Raw genomic sequence first — 22,945 nt, 5'->3', positions numbered from 1 at the left:
ACTTGTGACTACTAAGAAATGAATCTCCAAAGCCCCAACTCCTGAAATGATCCCTACTCCCATTCAGGTGTTCTCGCATGGATCAGAGACTACTTAATTGAAACCAGAGAAGGATTTTCCCCAACACACCCACACCCATTCCGAACACACCACACTCCAATTCACTTTTTTTGCAGGAGGTCCATCGACAGGATTTACATTTGCAGGAGCCTGCACTGGTTCATGAGGCACTTAGAGGAAGAAAAACATTGAAGATGGGCATGGAAATTCCCAGAATTCTAGAGACGTGGGAGTAGGAAACACTACTCTGAGATTCTCATTTCCTTCTAGAGCTGTCCCCAAACCTGTCCCCTAAGTCACCACGAAGAGATATTAGCTCTGAATCCTTCCCAGGCTTGCGTTAACAAAGCTAAATAGGCTATTGCTCTCCCTTTCTCAGATCCCTAGAAAAGCTTCTTTTCCTATCAGGAAGAACAGAAGTCAATCTGAATTGTTCCCTATTTTCAGGAATCCTCCCTCACTTCAAATCGACAGAACCTGAATCTCTGACCATCTTGAACTTATTTGGGATCACAAATGTCTGCATTGGTTTTGTTTGTATAAAACCTTTTTAATTTAGTTTAATGAAAATTATTCATTTTGCATTTCATGATATTCTCTAGTTCTTCTTTGGCGATAAATTCCTTCCTTCTCCACAGATCTGAGAGGTAGACTATGGATCATATTTTCAAAAAGGATGTTAAAGTGAAAAAGGGCCCTTTTCAAATCTGCCCCATCAGAGTTCAGGGAGGAAGAATGGTCTGGAAGGCCTAATTCAGGTGTAGCAGGAAAGAATAGTATCCTCCCCTTCATTGCAGTAAGACCAGAAGAATGAGTGCAAAGGACCCACCCCTTCGTCTCCTCCTCCTCCTCCCCTTCCCAAGGTCAGCCTCTTGCACACAGCCTGAGTTGTGCTGACTTCTGGACTCTGCACAATATTTGCCTTGTGTATTTAAGATGTTGAGTGCAAATCTTTGGGCTGCTCCCCACCCAGAGGGGCTGTGTGCAGAGAAGGGTACCTGCTGCAGATAATCAGAAAAGTGCAAATCTCTGGGCTGCTCCTCATCCAGAGGAGCTGTGTGCAGAGAAGGGTACCTGCTGCAGATAATCAGAAGAGGGAGTGCAAATCTCTAGGTTCCTCCCCACCCAGAGGGTTTGTGTGCAGAAAACAGCATCTGCTGCAGCGTCACACTGTCTCCCCCTCCTCAGCATTACTATTTGCATGTTCTCATTTATTGCCTAAAATAATCCTGTGTAATAGGCCAGATAGAGAATCCTGATTTACAAAGGAGAAAAAGAGCAAGAAGTTTGGAATTTATTTTCCTGAGAACCAATCCTCAGAATTGCTTGGGAGCATTAAACAGGGGCTTTCTAAGGAATCCTTGGACCTAGGCTAATTTTTTAACTACATCAATGATGTATCTGCAAAGATAAGGCTAGGATATCAGGATTCAGTAAAAGACTCTGGCCACCTGGCATTAGAACATCCAAGTTCTAGACTCCATATTGTCTTTGTCTGGCTGTATGGCTTCTCTTTTCTTCCATTTCACAAATATTTATTGGGAGAGTGGAAAGGGCATTGAATTAGGAGTTGGAAAATCTAAGAGGTCTAGAGTCCAGTGGTTCTCAAAGTCTGGTCCAGAGCATTCTTGGAATCTCTGAAATCCTTTCAGAGAGTCTACAAATTCATAATTTGTTTTTATTTTTAATGCGATCAATATCTATAACTATAACCCACATAAACAAAAACTCTTTGGACAGATCCTCAATCATTTTTAATAGGATAAAGATATTGAGAACAAAAGTTTGAGGACCACTGGTCTAGACCCTACTCTGACATTAAATGATTTTGGTCAGGTTATTCTTTTCAGGGCTTCAGTTTCTTCTTTTTTTATTATTATGATAGCTTTTTATTTACAAGATATATGCACGGGTAATTTTTCAGCATTGACATTTGCAAAACCTTTTGTTCCAACTTTTCCCCTCCTTCTCCCCACCCCCTCCCCCAGATGGCAGGTTGACCAATACATGTTAAATATGTTAAAGTATAACTTAAATACAAAATAAGTATACATGACCTAACAGTTATTTTGCTGTACAAAAAGAATCAGACTTTGAAATAGTGTGCAATTAGCCTGTGAAGGAAATAAAAAATGCAGGCGGACAAAAATAGAGGGATTGGGAATTCTATGTAGTGGTTCATAATCATCTCCCAGAGTTCTTTTGCTGGGTGCAGCTGGTTCAGTTCATTACTGCTCTATTGGGACTGGTTTGAATCATCTCATTGTTGAAGAAGGCCATGTCCCTCAGAGTTGATCATCATATAGTATTGTTGTTGAAATATATAATGATCTTCTTCTGGTCCTGCTCATTTCACTCAGCATCAGTTCATGTAAGTCTCTCCAGGCCTTTCTGAAATCCTCCTGCTGGTCATTTCTAACAGAATAATAATATTCCATATTACTCATATACCACAATTTATTCAGCCATTCTCCAACTGATGGGCATCCACTCAGTTTCCAGTTTCTGGCCACTACAAAGAGGGCTGCCACAAACATTCTTGCACATACAGGTCCCTTTCCCTTCTTTAAACTCTCTTTGGGATATAAGCCCAGTAGTAACACTGCTGGGTCAAAGGGTATGCACAGCTTGATAACTTTTTGAGCATAATCAAATTGCTCTCCAGAATGGCTGGATGTGTTCACAATTCCACCAACAATGTATCAGTGTCCCTATTTTCCCACATCTCCTGCAACATTCCACATTACCCTTCCCTGTCATTCTAGCCAGTCTGACAGGTGTGCAGTGGTATTTCAGAGTTGTCTTAATTTGCATTTCTCTGATTAATAATGACTTGGAACATCTTTTCATATGGCTAGAAATAGTTTCAATTTCTTCGCCTGAGAATTATCTGTTAATATCTTTTGACCATTCATCAGTTGGAGAAAGGCTTGATTTCTTATAAATTAGAGTCAATTCTCTATATATTTTGGAAATGAGGCCTTTATCAGAACCTTTGATTGTAAAAATGTTTTCCCAGTTTATTGCTTCAGTTTTTTCTTCTACAAAATGGCAGTGTTGGAAAATGATCTCTCAGGTTCCCTGGTCCCCCAGGGAGGGGACCAAAGCATCTTTGTCCAAGGAGTTGAGGGTAGCATTCCTTATTCCCCATCTACTCATTTCAACAAGAAGCAAAAGGGAATCAATGGTTTTATTTTAACTGACACATTTCTGGAGAGGGGGAAGGGATAGGGAATATATCCAAGGTATATAAAAAAGCCAGGTCTGGGGCAGGTAAGTAATGCAGAGGATAGAGCACCAGCTCAAAAGCTAGGAGAACCTGAATTCACATGTAGTCACTTTACACTTGGCACTTACCAGCTGGGTGACTGGGCAAATCATTTAATCCTTTTTGCAATCAGTTTTCTCATTTGTAAAGTGAACTGGAGAAGAAAATGGCAAATTCCTCCACTATCTCTATCAAAAGAACCCCAAATGGGGTCAGAATGTTTCAGATGAACAAACAATATTGATGAGGTCCTGAATGGTGGGCTGGACAGAAAAAAACTAAAGAACTGATCACTGAGGTGGTACAGGGAGAAGGCTCTGGGTTAGGTTAGGTACATGATAGAGATCAGGTTAGGTCCATGGTCCCACCCTCTGGGGAGGTCGTCCGTCTGAAACCCAACTTACGTCGAACTCCTGAGACCTACCATCTCCAGAAGTCCTGAGCAGTCTCACTTTGCCATGTGCTGTCAGAAATCCCGATCATGTCCCTGAGGTTAAATTTTCTCTATAAAATCTACTTATGGGCCATCCCATGACTGGCACTCTGCCTCATGGTGCTTTCCCCCTTCCCCTTCCCCAGTCTCCATGGTGTCTCCCCCAGCTCCACTCCTTCCCAACCCCACTTCTCCTCCTTACAGTTAACCCACATCAGTGATAGTGATTGGGAAGGAGGGGGGATTGCAGACATAGCCCTGGGCACACCTGGCACATCCCTCTGGGTGGCAGGAGCAGTACCTTGAGAAGAGCAAACAGGAGGTTAGAGAATGAGAGAGATCCGACAAAGATCAAAAGTTTTAGGGATCTCAGTGGGCATGGCACTCAGAAGCACGAGGGGGATGCTATCTTACTGGGACTCTTCAAGGAAGAGTCTAGGGGATGTGTACCTCTAGGAGCTGAGCTTCCACTTGGCATACCTTCTCCTGAACTGATCCCCAGGCAGGCCCCCACAAGCATCTCTTTGATGCACCAGGACCTGCTCAGATCTGGCTATGGGAAGTCCCTCATCCCATACTTACCCCTTTTACAAGAGGTGGAAAATGCCTATTTGAATTTATTACCACTTGTAGTAAGAGAAGAAAGCTCTGGACAGGTTTAGGAAAAGGAAATAAAAGTCTGACTCTCTTTTCTCTCATTTCCCACTCCCCATTCTCTATTCCATAGCTCTCCTCTCCATAGTCTCCAAGAAAAAGGTCCAGACCTCAGATTTTCCAAAGCTCTCCATCCTTCAACTTCCCAAAGAAAGTCTTCTCTTAATTATAGGAATCCACCCTCAAATCCTGAACCTAACTGCTGCCTGCTGTTGGCAACCTGACCATCACCCTCATCTCCACAAAGAAGTATATTTCTGGAAGGAGCCTTCAAGTCTATTCCAGTTCAAAAGAGCTCTTTTTAAGTTTATCCCTATCCTGGGGCCCTGATGGTTAAGCCCATTTGTAGTTCAAAGCTCTATTTCTCTGAACCTTTGAAATAGAAGCCAATAGGATATTTCTCTGTTGCTTCATTTCAAAACCAAACCCAGCTTCCCAGCTTCCAAAGCCTTAGTACCCTCAGATTTCACCTCTCTTTTCAAAGCCCCAAAGCCCGTCCTAAAACTGAGCCTGAGCCGAGCTAAAAGCCGACACTGGAACCTTATTCCCTGAGGAAGCCCCAGAAGCCTCACTCTTCCCAGACACAACCGGAGCCTTTCACAGGCAGGTGAGGGCTCTGAAAGGGAATGCCCTGGAGGCCGAAGGGACATGATACAGAGGGAAGAAACCAAATGCTAGCATGTGTAGCTGAAGATCCAGGTGTGAACTCTGGCCCAGGTCTCTGCCCTCCCCATACCCCCGAGATCCCCAGAGCTCAAATCACTGCCTCCTTTTTGAGAGCGTTCATGGGACTAGTGTGGTCTTGAATAGGATCCATGTGAGCAGATTCAGTCTTTGATATATAATGATTGTTAATACCCTTAGAAATTAGGAAGTTTGTGAGCCAAGAGTCAGGATTAATTAAGCCAATCTCCTTCCCTCCACCTAACAAATAAGTAAAACAACACACCCTCTAGGACATGTTTTCTTCCATTACCCATTCAAGGGTAGGCAGTAAATGCTGAGGGACATTAAAGGATTCCCATACATGCTCTATCTTGTGAGACACAAGGACAAGCGGGAAATGCTTGAAAACCTCAGTTCCAGAAGATAGCTCTGCTGCATGATTGACTTTTGTTACAGATTCACAAAGAGTCTTAACATGTAGATTTAGGAGATGGGAGTGACCTGAAAGTCAGCTTCCCATGAAACCTTCTACACTCAAGAACTGATGGGGAATAGGGAGAGGAAGGGAGAAAAGCAGAAGGGGCTGGTTCTGGGTCCAGATTCCTTTTCTGGCTCTCAGTTTCTTCCCCTAAGATATTAGGGTTGAAATAAATTCCCCTGGTCCCTTCCAGCTGTAATATTCTGGGATCCATGATTATATTTGGAGCATACCGTGTTTATTGGAACAGTCTCCAAACCTGACTTGCCCTCTTGGTTGAAGCTTCATGTCTCTTATGTATGACGAACACTATAATGTTTTAGAAAGGCATTGTCCTGTCAGGCAAAGATTATTGGTTTTGAAGTCACTGGTTATTAGCTGAATGACCATGGGTAAACCTTCTGAAGCTCTGAGTTTCGGTTCGTCCTCTATAAAATGGTGTTAATGATGTAGTATCCCATTATTCTGGGAACTCTTCGAAAATAGGAACTGTTTTCATCCCTTTTTTGCAACTCTAGCACTTAACATGGTATCTGGCATAGATAGGTACTAAATAAATGTTATTTATTTATTATTATTGTTATGATTATAATAATAATTATTATTATTATATCTGTCTCATAAGGTGGTTGGGAATGAAAGACTTTTTAAAAGTCTTAACAATTGGAAATAGATTAACAGGTAAATCTAAATGTGGCATTATATCCCGGGTGTAGAAGTCCCTTGTCTCACCTCTCTCTGTTCCCCAGCTCCCATCACAGAAGGGATGCTTTCTCTCCTTTCCTGTCACCCCTATATTCAAGCTGAAGGGCTAGCCCAAACTTGGGCAAAAGTGAAAGAAAAGAGATGGGGGATTGGTCTGGGAGCTGATGGATTGAGCTCTCCCTACATTGTGGAAGCAGTTAGGAATAGGGAAGGATGAGAATAACAAGAATTCAGACCTTCATTGGCAGATTTTTGAAGGTTGGGGGGGAAGGAAGTTGGGAAGTTTTTTTGCATGTTAGTTCTGCAACTCTTTCATTTCCTAACTCTTAAATAAAGCAATCTAAAGCAAATCTAAAAAGAAAGAAAGGAAAAAAATGACAGTGTTATTCCCCCAAACACACAACACAACAATATATAGAAAATCATTGTCAGTTTATTTTCATTTACATATTTCATAGGGGAAAAAGTAAAAAAACTTTCATAGTGCATGAAAATATACAGGTTCCTCTATCTACAGGCACAAGCAGGCAGGAACATTAGTGGCAGCAGCTGCAAGTCTCGGTTTGGGGGGCCTTGCAAACACAGCCCTGGGCACATTTGGCACATCCTGCTGGGCAGCAGGAGCAGCAGCCTGAGGAGGAAAGACAGGAGGTGAGTGTGAGGTATCCTGACCTAAGTCCCTGGCAGAGCCCACCCAGAGACATCAGTGGGGAAATCAGAAGGAGGATCCCATGTGACCCAAACCCTTTAGGGGCTATTTGCAAAATTTAGCTCCACTATAAAATCAGCTCCTTCCTCCTGAACTATATTTCAAAGAATCACCAGTTATCTGCCTCTCCTATTGATAACTGAGTGGAGCCATGGAGACATTCAGGCATTGGAGTCGGGAAGGTCAGAATTTAAATCCAACTTCAGATGCTTACTAGCTGTGACCCTGGAAAAGTTAACCCCTATATGCCCTCAGTTTCCCTATCTGTAAAATGGAGAGAAAAATAGCATCTATCTCCCAAAAGGATTCTCCCAAAGTTGTTGTGAGGATTAAATGAGATAATATTTGTATAGCACTTTGTAAAGCTAAACATGCTATATAAACTGCCTATGACAATGATGATATTCCAGACACTGGAGATAAGGAAACTAAAGTGCCCTCCCACCCCTCACCCCCTTCCTCCGACCTGCACAGATATCTGTCCCCAGATTCCTGGTGCACTTACTTTTCTTACAAGAGGTACAGGAGCATGATTTGCATTTGCAGGAGTCACCACAGGTGCAAGAGTCACCTAGAGAAAGAGAGGGAGGTGGGGAGGAGAAACAGTTGTCAGGGCAGAGCTCCAGAGCAGATTTAGGGAAAATACAAAGATGTGGGATTATCCTTTCCCTCTCATTCCCCAGTCTCTACCTGGCTACTCCGGGTGCCCCACATGCGGCAACAGCCCTTAGAATTTACAGTAATGCCTCAAGGAGCCCTTAACCCACTATCAAGGACTCCAGCTCTTGGGACCCTGATCATCCCCCTCTAAAACTCGGGGAGCCTAGCAGTAAATTTCTTCAACAAAAGAGCTCTCCTCTAGCTGACTCCTATCCCTGGGCTCTGGTTGTAGACATTTAGAACTCCCTAGGAAGTGGATAACAGCTTTCAGTTCCTCCCCTTTAGGACCAGTCCAACCATCTTATTCATGCTAAAAGCACCTTCTTTCCTTTTCTTTTTAGCCTAAAACAAAGCAGGGGCAAAAACCAGGTTTCTGACTCCTAAGACACCTGAAAACCAGAAGTCCCTTACCATTTGCACAATCACAGTTGGGGTCCATAGCTGGCTGGGTTGGAGCTGGAGTCTCTGGAGAATGAGCTGGAAGGCTAGGAGAATGTTGTTGTGGATGCATGTGTTCGGTTCCTCCCTTTATAGTAGAGCAGGAGAATGAGTGCAAAGGCCCTGCCCCCTTCCTCTTGTCCAGGACCAGCCTCTTGCACTCAGCCCTACTAATTGGCCAAGTTCTGGGCTCTGGGCCCAGGTAGTGACTCAGAGGGAAATTCCCAGCATCCAGGGTGCTGAGTGTAGATCTCTGGGGCAGCTCCCGCCTGGAGGAGCTGTGTGCAAAGGTGAGGAGAGGCCGTGGGCCCTACAGAACATCATGTACCCTTGGTGTCCTCTCTGCTCCTTACCAGAACTTGCCTCCTTTTCCTGACTGGGAAAATGAATTCAGACTTTCCAGTTTGCAAACTCCTTGTGGTGTCCTTGGCAGGGAAATCATCTGCCCTGCCAGAGACCTTTTACAAAGCCGTGCTCAGGCCTCTGTCCTCTGGTCATTGTGTTCCCCCCTCACCGCCCCCCCCCCCGGGAACCCTTGGTGTTGGGACTGTCAGCCCTTGAGCTTTTGCCCACTCTGTTGTCAATGCTCACTTACCTGTGCTTGTGGCTCAGATAGGCAGAAAAGAGTTGAAGTGAGTGGGATGGACGAGAGCAGGAACATTCTAAGGTCCTAGGATGGGCATGAACATTTTTCTCCCAAGATTTCCAGAGCTTTATTCTATTTTATTTATTTATTTGGAGAAAAGTTTTCTTTTTTTTTTAATAATAGCTATTTATTTTTTCAAAATACATGCACAGTTTTCAACATTCACCCTTGCAAAACCTTGTGTTCCATATTTTTCTCCTTCCCTCTCCACTTTCCCCCTTCCCATGACAGCAAGTAATCCAATATAGGTTAAATGTGCAATTTTTCTAAACATATTTCCACATTTTTGGGGCATGAATATTCTTGATGAGGCTGAGGTACTGTGGGTGTGAGTCAGTCTCATACAGATGTAATGAATAATCTTGGGGGTTTTGTAGAAAGTGGCCCTTTAGCCACTTAGGCCCAAGTTCCTCCATTGTTAGGCTCTTTCTGACCATGAAGATTCATCCCTTTATTCAATAAATATTTGCTAAGTGCTTAGTATTGATAGTGTGTGGTGGAGGGGAAAGACTAGATTTGGAAACTCGTGACCTAGGTTTGATTCCCATTTGATTCTGGCATTGATTTCCTTTCTTGTCTGAGGCAAGTCACTTTACCCATTTGTGTCTCAGTTTATTCATTGGTAAAATAAAGGATTACATGGACTAGATGACCTTTGAGATCTTTTGTTCTTGTTCTGTCATTTCAAACTCTTGATGACCCTGTGGACCATTGCATACCAATACCGTCCATGGGGTTTTCTTAGCAAAGTGATCTGAATGTTTGCCATTCTTCAAACAGAATTTAAGTAACTTGCCCAGCTCACTTTCCAATTTTATTTCTCCACCTCATTTTATAGATGAGGAACTGAGGCAAATAGGGTTAAGTGACTAGCTCAGGGCTACAAAGCTAGTAAATATCTAAGGCTATATTTGAATTCAGATCCCCTTGACCCCAGGACCTGTGCCCAACAAGAGGAAATTTAAAACCTAGTAGCAGGAGGAGCAGCCAAATGACACAGTGAATAAGGCACTGGCCCTGAAGTCAAGAGGACCTGAATTCAAATGTGACCTCAGACACTTAACACTGCCTAGCTGTGTGACCCTGGGCAAGTCACTTAACCCCAATTGCCTCAGCAAAAAAAAAAAAAAAAAAAGAACAGAACAGAAAAGTTAGCTTTTTATTTTATTTTATTTTTTATTATTATAGTTTTTTATTTACAAAACATATGCAAGGGTAAATTTTCAACACTGACCCTTGCAAAACCTTTTGTTCCAAATCTTCCGCTCCTTCCCCTCACCCCCTCCCCTAGATGGCAGGTATTCCATTGCATGTTAAAATATATATAAATATATATATATAATATAATATATAATATAAATTATATATATACACACACATATCCATACAGTTATCTTGCTGCACAAGAAAAATCGGATCTAGAAAGAAAAAAAAACCTGAGAAAGAAAACAAAACTGCAAGCAAACAATAACAGAGAGAGTGAGAATGCTATATTGTGGTTCACATTCAGTTCCCATAGTCCTCTTTCTGGGTGTAGATGGCTTTCTTTATCACTGAACAATTGAAACTGGTCTTAATCATCTCATTGTTGAAGAAAGCCACATCTATCAGAATTGATCATCGTATAATCTTGCTGTTGCCATATATGATAATCTCCTGGTTCCGCTCATTTCACTTAGCCCCAGTTCATGTAAATCTCTCCAAGCCTCTTTGTATTCATCCTGTTGGTAATTTCTTATAGAACAATAATATTCCATAACATTCATATACCACAATTTACCCAACCATTCTCCAACTGATGGGCATCCACTCAGTTTCCAGTTTCTGGCCACTACAAAAAGGGCTGCCACAAACATTCATGCACATACAGGTCCCTTTCCCTTCTTTAAGATCTCTTTGGGATATAAGCCCAGTAGTAACACTCCTGGATCAAAGGGTATGCACAGTTTGATAACTTTTTGAGCATAGTTCCAGATTGCTCTCCAGAATGGTTGGGTCCATTCACAATTCTACCAACAATGTATCAGTGTCCCAGTTTTCCCACATCCCCTCCAACATTCGTCATTATCTTTTCCTGTCATCTTAGGCAATCTAACAGGTGTGTAGTAGCATCTCAGAGTTGTCTTAATTTGATTTCTCTTATCAATAGTGACTTAGAGCATCTTTTCATATGGCTAGAAATAGTTTCAATTTCTTCATCTGAAAATTGTCTGTTCATATTCTTTGATCATTTATCAATTGAAGAATGTCTTGAACTATTATAAATTTTAGTCAATTCTCTATATATTTTGGAAATGAGGCTTTGATCAGAACCTTTAACTGTAAAAATGTTTTCCCAGTTTGTTGCTTCCCTTCTAATCTTGTTTGCATTAGTTTTGTTTGTACAAACTTTTTAACTTAATATATTCACAATTTTCTATTTTGTGATCAATAATGATCGTTAGTTCTTCTTTGGTCACAAATTCCTTCTTCCTCCACAGGTCTGCAAGGTAAACTATCCTATGCTCTTCCAATTTATTTATAATTTCATTCTTTATGTCTGGGTCATGAATCCATTTTAACCTTATCTTGGTGTACGGTGTTAAGTGTGGGTCAATACCTAGTTTCTGCCATATTAGTTTCCAATTTTCCCAGTAGTTTTTGTCAAATAGTGAATTCTTATCCCAAAAGGGGGTCTTTGGGTTTGTCAAACATTAGATTGATTACTATAGTTATTGACTATTTTGTCCTTTGAACCTAACCTGTCCCACTGATCAACTTCTCTATTTCTTAGCCAGTACCAAATGGTTTTGGTGACTGCTGCTTTATAATATAGTTTTAGATCAGGTACAGCTATGCCACCTTCATTTGATTTTAGCTTTTTATTTTTCAAAACACATGCAAAGATAGTTTTCAACATTCACCCTTGCAAAACCCTGTGTTCCAAATGTTTTGTTATTATTATTGATAGTGAAAAAGAATGTGGCATAGTAACTTATAGAATTGGTCTCCAAACAAGACTTAGGTTAAGACCTTTAACACACCCTGCCTAGATTACCCCAGGAAAATCACTTTCACACTCTATAGACAAAACTTCCATACTCTATAGACAACTCTAGGAATAGAAATGGTTGAAAAAGTGTCTATCTGCTTTGGTAGAGATCATAGTTCTGATCTCTATCTCCTAATGCTGTCTGAATCTCCTTTTCATCTTTTTGCATCTTACCAAGAGATTAAATGTCATATCTGACATTGTCAACAAAGGGAAAAAGATACAAATAACAGCTAACATCTCTACAGTGCCTTAAGATATACCAATTCCTTTCCATAGATTATTTCATTTAATCCTTACAATAAGCATCTAAGATAAGCACTATGATTGTCTCCATTTATGATGAAACACAGTAAGTATTTTGCCGAGGTCACAAAGGTAAACTATGCCAAAGGTGGGGTTGGAATCTAGTTCCTCTAAGTCCAAAGCCAGTATTTTTCCCCACTGTACCACAATATATCTCAAGCTCAGTCTTCAATCAATCTATACCTTTTTTTTATGTGTGTGTGCCAATCACTGTACTAAGTAAACCCTGGGTGTTTAAAAGCAAAAACAATCCTTGCTCTTCTTATATTCTAATGGGGAAGATACCATATAAATACAAGATATACACAGAGTATATTCAAGACACCTACAAAGTAAATGGAAGGCTAAAGATGGGGGGAGGATGGGAAAGGATTCCTGTAGAAGAGGACATTTAAGCTGAGTCTTAAAGATGTGAGGAAGGAGAAAATTTAATATTTTGAAACAGGACATGACTACTTTCTGGTCCAAAACCTAGTAGTCATCTTTGATTCATCCCTCTTCCTCGCAGCACACATTCAGTCATTTGCCAACTCTTGTTGAGCTTATCTCTGGAAGCCATCTCCTTATTGTCTTTCATACAATCATCACTTGGTTTTAGATCTTCTCTTACCTAGACTACTGTGGTTTTCCTGTTTCCTGCCTCTCCTACTTCTACTCCATCTCCAAACAACTACCAGAATTATCAAAGCACAGATCTGAACATATTACTACCCAGCTAATGGTTTTCTGACCTTATTATTTCTACAATAAAATGCAAATTCCAAAACCACTCAGAGCTTCTCTTTCCATTCTTCCTAACCACTCTACTTCTTTCTTCTAACTACTGTCTGTTGTCTGAATTTCCTTTCTCAAATCTTTATTCTCCTTTGCTGGCCCTGGGGATAATGCAATACCTTCATTGCCCTTGCTACTATGGAGATGAGAGACCTGAGCAATCACTATCCCAGAATTCCCTTGCTAACACTGAATTAGCTGTCAGAAGAGCTGTGAATGCTAGTCCCTGTGATGGCATTAACTAATCATATGACTTTAGGAAAGTCACTTCCCTGGTTGGTAGCTCAGTTTCCTCAATTTCAAAATAAAGTGTTGCTTTTAAGAATGGTTCATGACCCTTCTTGGGATACCTTTGGAAATCTATATTTGAAAGCCCTCTTCAGAACATTCCATCTCTACTGAGGTCCCCAAGCATCTTCTTGTCCCTTTTCTCCTAATACTGAGATAGAAGGGAATTCAGTGAGTATATTTTTCATATAATTTATTTAAAAAATAGAAAATGAGCCTAAAGTACATGAAAATTCAGATCTGCACAAATGCTTCTACTTGTGGGCACAATGAAACAGTAGTAACAGAGTGACAGTTAAAATTGTCAGTCAAGTACAGTGAGGTGGTGGGGAAGAGGGGGGTCAGGGAGTCTATACACAACCCTAGGTCCACTTGACACATCCCATTGTAGAGAAGCAGCAGCAAATAGGGAGCACCAGGCCTGGGACGAGGAAGACCTTAGTCCAATTCCAGTTTCAGAAACTTACTAGCTATGTGACCTTGGTCAAGCCCCTTAACATTATTTAACTCAGTTTCCTCAAATGAGCTGAAAAAGGAAAGGGCAAACCACTCTAATATTTTTGTCAAGAAAAACCCAAATAGAGTCACAAAGAGTCAGGAACAACAGTAGCAAAGCAGCAAATAACCTTGGAAGGAAAAACGAGATGAGTGAATGATACTGAATTGAAAAACCTGACAAGAGCCAGCCCAGGGATGCAATATGGGTGGCACAGGAAAGATGCTAGGGAACCTGGGTCCCTCATGGAAGATGGAGGAGACATATCTTTTAGGATTTGAATTTCCTCCTTCTCCCATTGACTAGGTTCCTACCACTACACAGACGCTTTTCTGAAGGAACAAGAACTGCTTCTTTCAGACTATGGAAAGTGTTCTACCCAACTCTTACCTTTACCTTCCTCTCTCCCCACTACTTAACTTTTCTTGACTAAGGTAGCTGTACTACTCGGAAATGACTTGTATTTGTCGAGCCTGCCCATGTGAAAGGACTTTCAGGTAGAAAGGAAGAAGACAAATATAGTTAGAGAAGAAACAGGGCAGAAGTCTAAGGAAGAGTTGCGATAAGACATAAAAATGCTTCTCTCTTTCCAAACTCTCCAGGCTGTAGTTCCTGTTTTCCCAGGTCACTCACTGCCTTAAAAACATCTTCCTAGTTTTGCCTTGATAAAGGATGAAATGGTCTGTTCCTCTATGTTTCTCAGTTGCCCAGAAAAGCACCTTCTTCTACCAAGCATAACCCTAACATTAGCTGTTCACTATTGTTAGAAGCTTTCCACCCAACCTGGTAAGACTACTCTACTTCTGAGGGACCACGTTTCTAAGATCCTTGGTGTCTGCTCCTGTCTTGAAAGAATTCTTGTGAATTCCTATGCTCTATACTGTGATGACAAAACATTATTTGTGATTCTCTCTGTCTCTCTGAAGTAGAATAGGAGAATGGGGTGCTAGGAAACTAGTTCTCTATTGTTTCCCTTTGAAACAAATCCAAACCCCCACCTCTCACTTCCCCACCATGTACCCAATGTCAGCCTCCTGTAAAGACACTGAGGCTGAGCCCAGCATACAATAAACAGCCCCCAGATTTGGGAATCCCATTCCCACTTATACATATGGCCATAATTGGGGAGCAATGTCAGGCCATTCTCTTTGAAGAATATACTAAATGATTGAAAACAAGTATAGGAGTGATTCAGCTAAGCCTTCTACAGGAGGATAACCTGGGGGAGTCCCCATTCCTGTACACAACCCCAGGCTGGGCTGGGCTGAGCTGTGGGCTCAGTATACTGGGTAGAAAGATAAGAAATCCCAGCTCCTCTCCTAAACCAGAAGCTTTTTGTTCCTTCTTTTTGGAATTTATGATAAGTTTAGACTTTCCATTTTTTGGATTCTTCTTAACATAGCAGAAAGTCATTTTCTTTACTAGAGATCTTGATAACCTAGCCCTCTGAGAAGCTCAAGCTGATAAGTACTCCTCCATTCCCAAACTCTTGCTCCCATATCGTTCTTGTTCTTATGTGCACTTTCTCCTTCCATTGTAGTCATAAAAGTTTATCGGAAAAAATGTCAGACCTCCCCCCAAACTCCTCTTCTCCCCACTTTCTGCATCAACTCCTCTGCCAGACATCTACCCTCAAGTCATAGAAAGTCTCCTTTGTTACTAAGAAGTAGCTAAATTCATTCATCCTAATTCATTGTGTGAATAATGAACACTAAAGAGTAGTTAGATGTATTTTGTACAGGGCTGCCAGAGAGAGGTCAATCAATATTTAACTCAAAGAAATGTATTACTGATAACAACATTTTAGACACTGGGGAGACAGAGTCCAAGAAGCTTTATAGCACATTAGAACCATCTTTCCATATCTTGCATTGAACCAGGATATGCATGTCTTGAACCACTCTAAGAAAAATTTGCTTCTGATTGCCAGTTGGTGATTTACTTCAGGTTGTTCAGTTGTGTCTAACTTTTTATGACCCCATTGGGGTGTTCTTGGCAAAGATTCTAGAGTGATTAGCCATTTCCTTCTCAGTTTCCCATCTTTCTAAAACAATGTTGTTATTGTTTTTTCCTGGATGCTCCTTTTTATTTTTCACATTCCCTCATCTTCCAGGAGTTATCATTGTTTTAGGAGGGCTTTGAAGGAAGTGAGAAGGATTGGGAGGGCAGGGAAACCTAGGCACAGGGTAGGAGGGGAAGACTGGTGTTAGGCAAAACAGAAGGTATTAGATGATAACCTGAGACTGGATTTGAACTCACATGAAGAGGAAGATCTGAGACTAAATTTAATTTCAGTCTTTCTGACTTTAGGCATCCATTGAGCCACCTAGCTGCCTCAGTTTACTTTCTAGTATCGTGGGTTTAGAGCTGGAAGGAATTACAGAAAATATCTAATCTATCACCCTCACTTTACAGATGATGAAACTGAAGAACAGAGAAGGTAATTGATTTGTCCAGGGTCACACATTTAGGAAACAGAAGGAATAGGATTTGAACCCAGGTCCTAGATGCCAACCCCATATTCTTTCCATTGTATCAGTGATGGCAATGGAAATGGAGAAGATTGGGGGCAATCTACAGAGGCAAATTAGATAGGACAGCATAAACAGTAGTTCCTATGCCTACTATAATGTAAGGGACCTGGTTACTAATTAACTATGTGAAGTGAGGGAGAAGAAATGATACAAGATAACACCAGTTTCCATCATGGAAATCCTGGATGAATGATCAAATCATGGCCAAAAATAACCAGTCATTAGTGGTCTGAAAGGCATTGTGGTATGATCTATCTACCTACTCTACATCTACCTGGAATCAAGAAAATTTGCATTTAAATCCTGACTCAAATACTTGCTGAAGAAATTATTTAACCTATATGTGCCTAAATTTCTTTGTTTTAAAAATGGAAACAACTACCCCTGACTCACAGGTTTCTAGTGAAAAACAAATGAAATTCTGAATAAAGTGCTTTGTAAATATTTAAAAAGATAGATTATTTTTATAATGAAGTTATTAGGAGTAAATAGTACCTTCTGTTTTGTCTGAAACCAATCTTTCCCCTTCTATTCAGTACCTGGGATTCCCTGCTCTTTCAGTCCTCCTCACTTCCTTCTGAAATAACGATACTCCTGGAAAATGAGAGAATGTGAAAAGTGAAAAGGACTTCAGAGAACATCCAGGAAAATACCTTTGTTTTAGAGAAATGGGAAACTAATTTCCCAGGGAAGTGACTTATCCAAGCTCACACAGCTAATGAGAGGCAAAATCTGTGTGGAATCTAGGTATCTTGACTCTAAGCTCCCTTCCTTGAGATGCTTCTGTTGCAGAGAACTCTTAGCTGGCTGAATGTAGTCTTGAATGAGGGGCCAGGTAACTAGCTTCACTCTTTGATGTTCCAAGCATAATTAATCTCCTCTGCATGTACTAAGCCTGAGGTTCAACTGTTGATGTTAATTATGTCTTCTTTGGCTTCATCCCTTCCACCTAATAAGCAAACACAACTTTAGTTTGTGCTACTCTTTTACCCCAATTAAATGTGGGCAGGAAAGAATGTGGAACGTAAAAAGATTCTCTACAGGCTCTGTCTTGTGAGGTGGGCAAAGTGGCTGGTAAAAACCTGGAAGCTGGGACCCTGCTGGCCAACTTTGCTAGCTAACACCAGCTCTGGGCAGGGAGGCCCCAAGGAGTTCAACATGTCAGTGTAGAAGAGGGAAGCACCAGCTTCCATCTCATAGAAAAGAAAGCATCTTATAGGCCGAGAGCTAGAAAGGGTTTTAATGATGGGCAGATCCAAGGCCTTCACTTCAATTCATAGATATCTAGATTGAGGCCCAGAGAGGTAAAATACCTTTCCTAAGGTCTTGTCACCTGGACAAGTCCGGGTTAAAGATTCAAATCTTGGTCTCCATATTCAACGATCTCTCCTTCTGGTGGCAGCTGTCAGGCTGGACGCAGCTCCAGCTTAATTGAAGACAAGCTGCCAATGCTTTATTCCTTCTATTTCAGATACTTATTAGCTGTCTGATCCTGGGGAAATCACCACCTTTCTGGACCTCAGTTTTCTCATCTGAAAAATGAGAGTTAAAACTTAATGACCCTTAGGGTCCTTTCCAGTTGAAAACCTATGGATCTTATCATCTTAATCTACATTCAAATAATGATCAGTTTCTACTCCCAGTTCTACCACCCAACACCTAGGATCCTAGCTATAATCAAGAACCCTAGCTTTAGAGTTAGCGGGGAAACTCCAAAGCCATCTATTGCACCTTCTTCATTCTATAGGTGTGGAAACTGGGGCCCATAAATGACTGTCCAAGGTCATACAAGTAGTGTCAGATCCAAGATTCTAAACCCAGTTTACCTGACTCCAAGTTCATCACTTTTTGGACAAGTCATTTCTCTCTGACTTTTTCTTTCTCTGTAAAAGGAAGAATTGAACTATTTTTTTTCTTTTTAAAATTCCTCTTATTGAGAAATGTCCAATTTTTATAAGAAATATATTATTATAAAAAGAAACATATCATAACCAAATATAATTTAAAGAATCACAGAATTTGAAAAATGAAACCCCAGCCACCATCTAATACAACCTAAATACCCTAAAAAAATCCCCTCTAGGACAAATCCAACCAAACGGCCTCCACTGGAAGACTTGTAAGGAGAGGAAGTTTGTATTTTATATTTTATTCAATTATAATAGAATGGATGATGCTATAGTAGCAATAACTTCTTTCTCAGATAATATTGCTTTGGAATGCTCCATAATATCACCCTTTGCACAGCTATCCATGCCTTGTCCCAAGTTCCTATTGCCTACAAATATCATGCATTCCAAAATAAATAATTAAAAATAATAATAGAGAATAGTCTTTCAAAAACTAGGGGGAAAAATCTTCTGCTTTAATAAATTCTGTATTCAACTTTGTTAGAGAAGGCATGGTGTAGCACAGGGCTTCTTAAAACTTTTTCCTCTTCTGACCCCTTTTTGCTCAAGCAATTTTTACAGGACTCCACCTAGGTATTAAATTAAATAGGTATGCTAATCAAATATTTACTGATAATAAATCATAATTTCATATTCAGTTACAAGATCACATATGGGGTCATGACGCAGAGTTTTAGAAGCTGGAGTATAGCAGCCAGAGTGTTGACTTTGGAGTCATGGATCGTTAGATTGAATCTTACTTTTGCTACCCATTAATCTTGGGACCCTGGACAAGTTGACAAACATTCATTCTATGAGAGCCCCTTAATCTTTAACTGACAACTCAGTCTAAAAGATACCATTTTTAAAGTATCACAAACCGTTTTACCCACAAAACTTAGATCAAATTGCCTTCATTTCTGACATAGTCCCTGCATAGAGACTTAATATGTGGTAAAAGAACAACGATTTCTCAAGTCTTAGCCCCCAAATTAACTGGATAGTATTAGTTGTCTACCCTTATTCCCAGACCACCTGTTCCACACCAAAAATTTACCAAAAAGAAATTTAAAAGGGCCTTGGTAATCCTTTCTCCTACTAGGAATGGTAAATGGGCCTTTCTCTATTCTTGGCAGGGTAGTCATTCCCCTTTTCCAGAGCCCCAGAATAGTGATACATGCCTTCATTGACTTCTCCCTATACTTGATTGTGGGTACTCTATTTATGATCTCTAGAATTGTTACTTAAGTATCAAATGAGAATAATACTGATCCCATAAGCCACCACACAAGTTTGTTGAGTTGGGGAAAAAAGAGAGAGTTTGTAAGTTAATATGAATATCTTCAAATAGACAAAGAGGGCCAAAAATGTAAACATAGTAATCAAATTTATTGTATTCATATATTTCATAAAAAAACAGTAGAAAACATATAGGTGCTGTTTGAAAATTCAGGACTGTACAAATTCTGTTTACAGGCAAAGGGAAGTGGGGACATCACTGGCAGCAGCTGCAACTCTCACCCTGAGGGGCTTTACAGACACATCCCTGGGCACACTTGGCACATCCCTTAGGGCAGCAGGGGCAGCAGCCTGAAAAGGAAAGATAAGAGATGAATGTGAGGGATCTGACTCGAGAGTCAGGCAGGGCTCAGCCCCAAGGATGCTTCTGGGAATGGGTTTAAAAAGCAAGAAAAGGAAGTCAGCTTAGCTTACCGGGTTCCTCGTGGTACATTTAAGGAAAGCTGTACCACTAGGAAATGATTCCATAGGCCTCCTTCCCTCCTTGAACCCCCTTCTCCCTCACCCAGGGCTACCCAGGATTCTTTCGGTTGGGGCAAGGTTATTTGGTTCAACCCATGAAAAGTATTTCCCCTTCTCCCCCGCACCCCACCCTGCAAAATACTCACTCTTCTTGCAGGAGGTACACCGACATGAAGTGCATTTGCAGGCATCTGCACAGGTGCAAGAGCCACCTTGAGAGAAAAGGAGAAACTTTAGGCGACAGACTTCCCACACCTCAGAAAATATCTTCTCCTATCAGCAACCACCGAGCCGCCAACCCTCATCTTAACTGTTCCCCATGGCAAGCAAGCTGTCGCATCACCTGGCCCTTTCCTTAGGGAGCCCCTTTTTAGATGGAACCCTAAAGCCCTAAAGCTAAAAGAGCTCCTTTCAAGTCCATCTCATCCCTGGGCCCTACTGTCGGGCATATTTCTGGTTTATAACTTTAATTCCAAAAAGCGGAGCAAGAAAGGATGAAAAGTTTTCTACACTTCACTTAAAACAAGACCAGCCTCCCCGTCCCTGACCACTACCCTCTTTTCTCCCCGGCCCACAGTTCTATTCCCCCACCCGAGCCCAAGCCGTCCCAGCTCGGGCAGAGCATCTCTGGCCGAGGGGTAGTTCCAGAACCAGGAATCCCTCACCGTTCTCGCAGCTGCAGTTGGGGTCCATGGCGGGCAGATGGACTTCACGAGGCACGCAGCTCTCACGGAAGGATGGGCAGGAGAAGGATGCGCGGGAGAAGGATGCAGCGGAGCGCAGAGCTCTCTCTTCTCATTTATAGGGAAAGGGTGGCGAGAGCGAGTGCAAAGGCGCCGCCCCGACCCCCCTAACTCCCCCTGCCCTCTGCGCCTGGCCCGCCGCCTGCACACTGCCCGGGGCGGCGCTGACTCCCGGGCGCGGACTCCGCTTTGGTGGCGGGTGCAGATTTCTCAGAACTCCGCCGCTGAGTGCAGATCCTGAAGCGCCCGGGCACCTGTGGGGCTGTGCGCAGAGTCCTGAGTACGTGCCGCGGGCCTCATCCCACCCTGCCCCGGAACCCCGCTCCAGCCCGGGGCGCCCTGAGGGGGCCCAAACCGCCCACCTTTTCCCGGTAGGGAGGTCACTGCCTTCCCCCAAACCTTGGGGTGTGACCCTATTCACCTCTAGGCTTTCCCAGTGAACCCCAAAGGGAGGAGGTGGCTCCCGTCCATCTCGGAGATTTTGCAGCTTCCATTCTCTTGGCTACTGCTAAAAGTGTGGGGAAAGTGCAGAAATTCCCTTGGCAGGAAACGTAACTAGAGCTGGAAGGCATGTCAGAAGGTGGAATGGACATGGATTTTGGGGTAATCCTTGAAGTTGGTAAGGGAAGGGAATAAGTGTTTGGGGGTTTCCCCCTATTTTTTCTTAATTACATGAAAAAATTTAAACATTTGTTTTTAAATTTTTGAGTTCCAAATTCTCTCCTTCCCTGTCCTCCTTCCTCCTTGAACAGGCAAGCAGTTCCATATCGATTATTCATGTGTTATCATTTAAAACATTTCCATGTTAGCCGTGCTATAAAAGAAAGTAGTTCTCCCCCCCCCCCCATAATAAAGGAAATGTAAAAAGTATCCTTTAATCAACACTCAGATTCCACTAGTTCTTTCTCTATAGGTGAATAACATTTTTTATCAATTTCATCAGAATTGTCTTGATCAGTATGTTGCTGGAAATTGCTAAGTCTTTCACAGTTAATTATCAGACAATATTGCCGTTAGTGTGGACAGTGTTCTTCTGGTTTCACTCATTTCTCTAAGTCTCCCCAGGTTTTTCTGAAAGCACCGGCTGATTGTTTTTGTATGGAATAACAATAGGAAATAAACATTTATATGGTACCTATTGTGTGTCAGATAATGTGGAGCACTCTAAGCTTAGTCAGGCTTTGGAGACCACCATCATTCTAACTTTTATTTTGATTTTGAAGACTCTGGAAGAGAGAGTAAGGTTAACTTTTATTTAATTCTGTCTCACTTTATTTTTTTATTTTTAATAATAGCCTTTTATTTTCAAAACACATGCAAAGATAGTTTTCAACATTCACTCTTGCGAAACCTTATGTTCCAAAATTTTCTCACTTCTCCCACTCCCCTCCCCTAGATAGCAAGTAATCCAATATAAGTTAAACATGTGCAATTCTTCTAAACATTTCCACATTTATCATTCTGCCTCACTTTAAATCCAATTTATTCATGAGTCAAGACATCACCCTGTGATGTTATTGATCCTCTTCAAAAATGAAGCATGAAAAACAAGAAGATGGATCCCATTATTATACAGGTTAGGAAATTGAGGCAGATAGCGGTTAAATGATTTCCTTGGGATTATGCAGCTAGTTAGTGTCTGAGGTTGATTTTGATCTATCCCCTTAAGATGGTGTTCAAAGCAAGGGCTGTTGTTTTACTGGTGTGTCTTATATCCTGACAGAAGGGGCTTCACATCTTGGGTCAGTATCACTTTTTTTCTTTAGATTGAGAGCAAAACTCTTCTCTCAGTGGTCAGCAATCTCAAATTAGGGTCACTTTGTCCTTTGTGACTTAGTCTTTTTCTTCTCTATTCTTTATGCCATTCATTTAAAATTTACTGCGTATGCACTGGTGCAAGGCTCTATGCTAATATAGAAGATACAGAAGGAAAAGGGTCATTTGCCCTTAAGGTGTTCACTCTCTAGTAGAAAGAAGCAACTGTGTTCAGAAATTTATCTTTAATGACCCTTTCAGTGGTTAGTGTTCTATAATGTCCTAAGGCAGAAAGAGAAGCAACATGGTATAATGAAGAGAGGGCTGGATTTGGAGTTGTAAAACTTCAGTTCAATCTACAAAACCTCCAGGAAATACCTTAATCTGGGTCTGTTTCCCCATTTGTAAAATGGTGTTGGACTAGATTATGGATGACCTCTGCTGCTTCTTCTATGTCTAAATCTGTGATCTCAAGTGCACAGTAGGGATATAAATAAAATGTGATGGGAACTTTGGGAAGGGGTTTTAGATTTGGGGATTAGGGGAATGGATGGTGGGGAGAAAGGGAAGATACTTTGTCTCATTGAACTTAGCCCAGAAGAAAGGAACAAAATATGAATCTGGTTTGATTTCTCTCACTGACTCCTTGCA

At 41.5% G+C, this 22,945-nt stretch overlaps 2 protein-coding genes across 2 annotated transcripts; both read right to left on the bottom strand.

Annotated features, from left to right (window-relative positions):
• Nucleotides 1-6,677: 6,677 nt before the first annotated feature.
• LOC100920166 (metallothionein-2B) lies at nucleotides 6,678-8,200 on the bottom strand. The gene is made up of 3 exons (XM_012553849.1): nucleotides 8,045-8,200; nucleotides 7,479-7,544; nucleotides 6,678-6,895 (listed from the first exon to the last, which is right to left on the bottom strand). Exons 1-3 carry the CDS (start codon nucleotides 8,142-8,144, stop codon nucleotides 6,801-6,803), a joined length of 261 nt encoding a protein of 86 aa, XP_012409303.1. The 5' UTR covers nucleotides 8,145-8,200; the 3' UTR covers nucleotides 6,678-6,800.
• An 11,203-nt stretch (nucleotides 8,201-19,403) lies between these two features.
• LOC105751161 (metallothionein-1E) lies at nucleotides 19,404-20,668 on the bottom strand. Its single transcript, XM_012553835.2, has 3 exons — nucleotides 20,462-20,668; nucleotides 19,943-20,008; nucleotides 19,404-19,625 (listed from the first exon to the last, which is right to left on the bottom strand). Exons 1-3 carry the CDS (start codon nucleotides 20,487-20,489, stop codon nucleotides 19,531-19,533), a joined length of 189 nt encoding a protein of 62 aa, XP_012409289.1. The 5' UTR covers nucleotides 20,490-20,668; the 3' UTR covers nucleotides 19,404-19,530.
• Nucleotides 20,669-22,945: the final 2,277 nt, after the last annotated feature.

The sequence above is a fragment of the Sarcophilus harrisii genome, chromosome 2 (genome assembly GCF_902635505.1).
Source record: "Sarcophilus harrisii chromosome 2, mSarHar1.11, whole genome shotgun sequence".
NCBI lineage: Eukaryota > Metazoa > Chordata > Mammalia > Dasyuromorphia > Dasyuridae > Sarcophilus > Sarcophilus harrisii.
The sequence above is the reverse complement of the archived record's forward strand: the minus strand, read 5'-3'. Positions and strand labels throughout refer to the sequence as shown.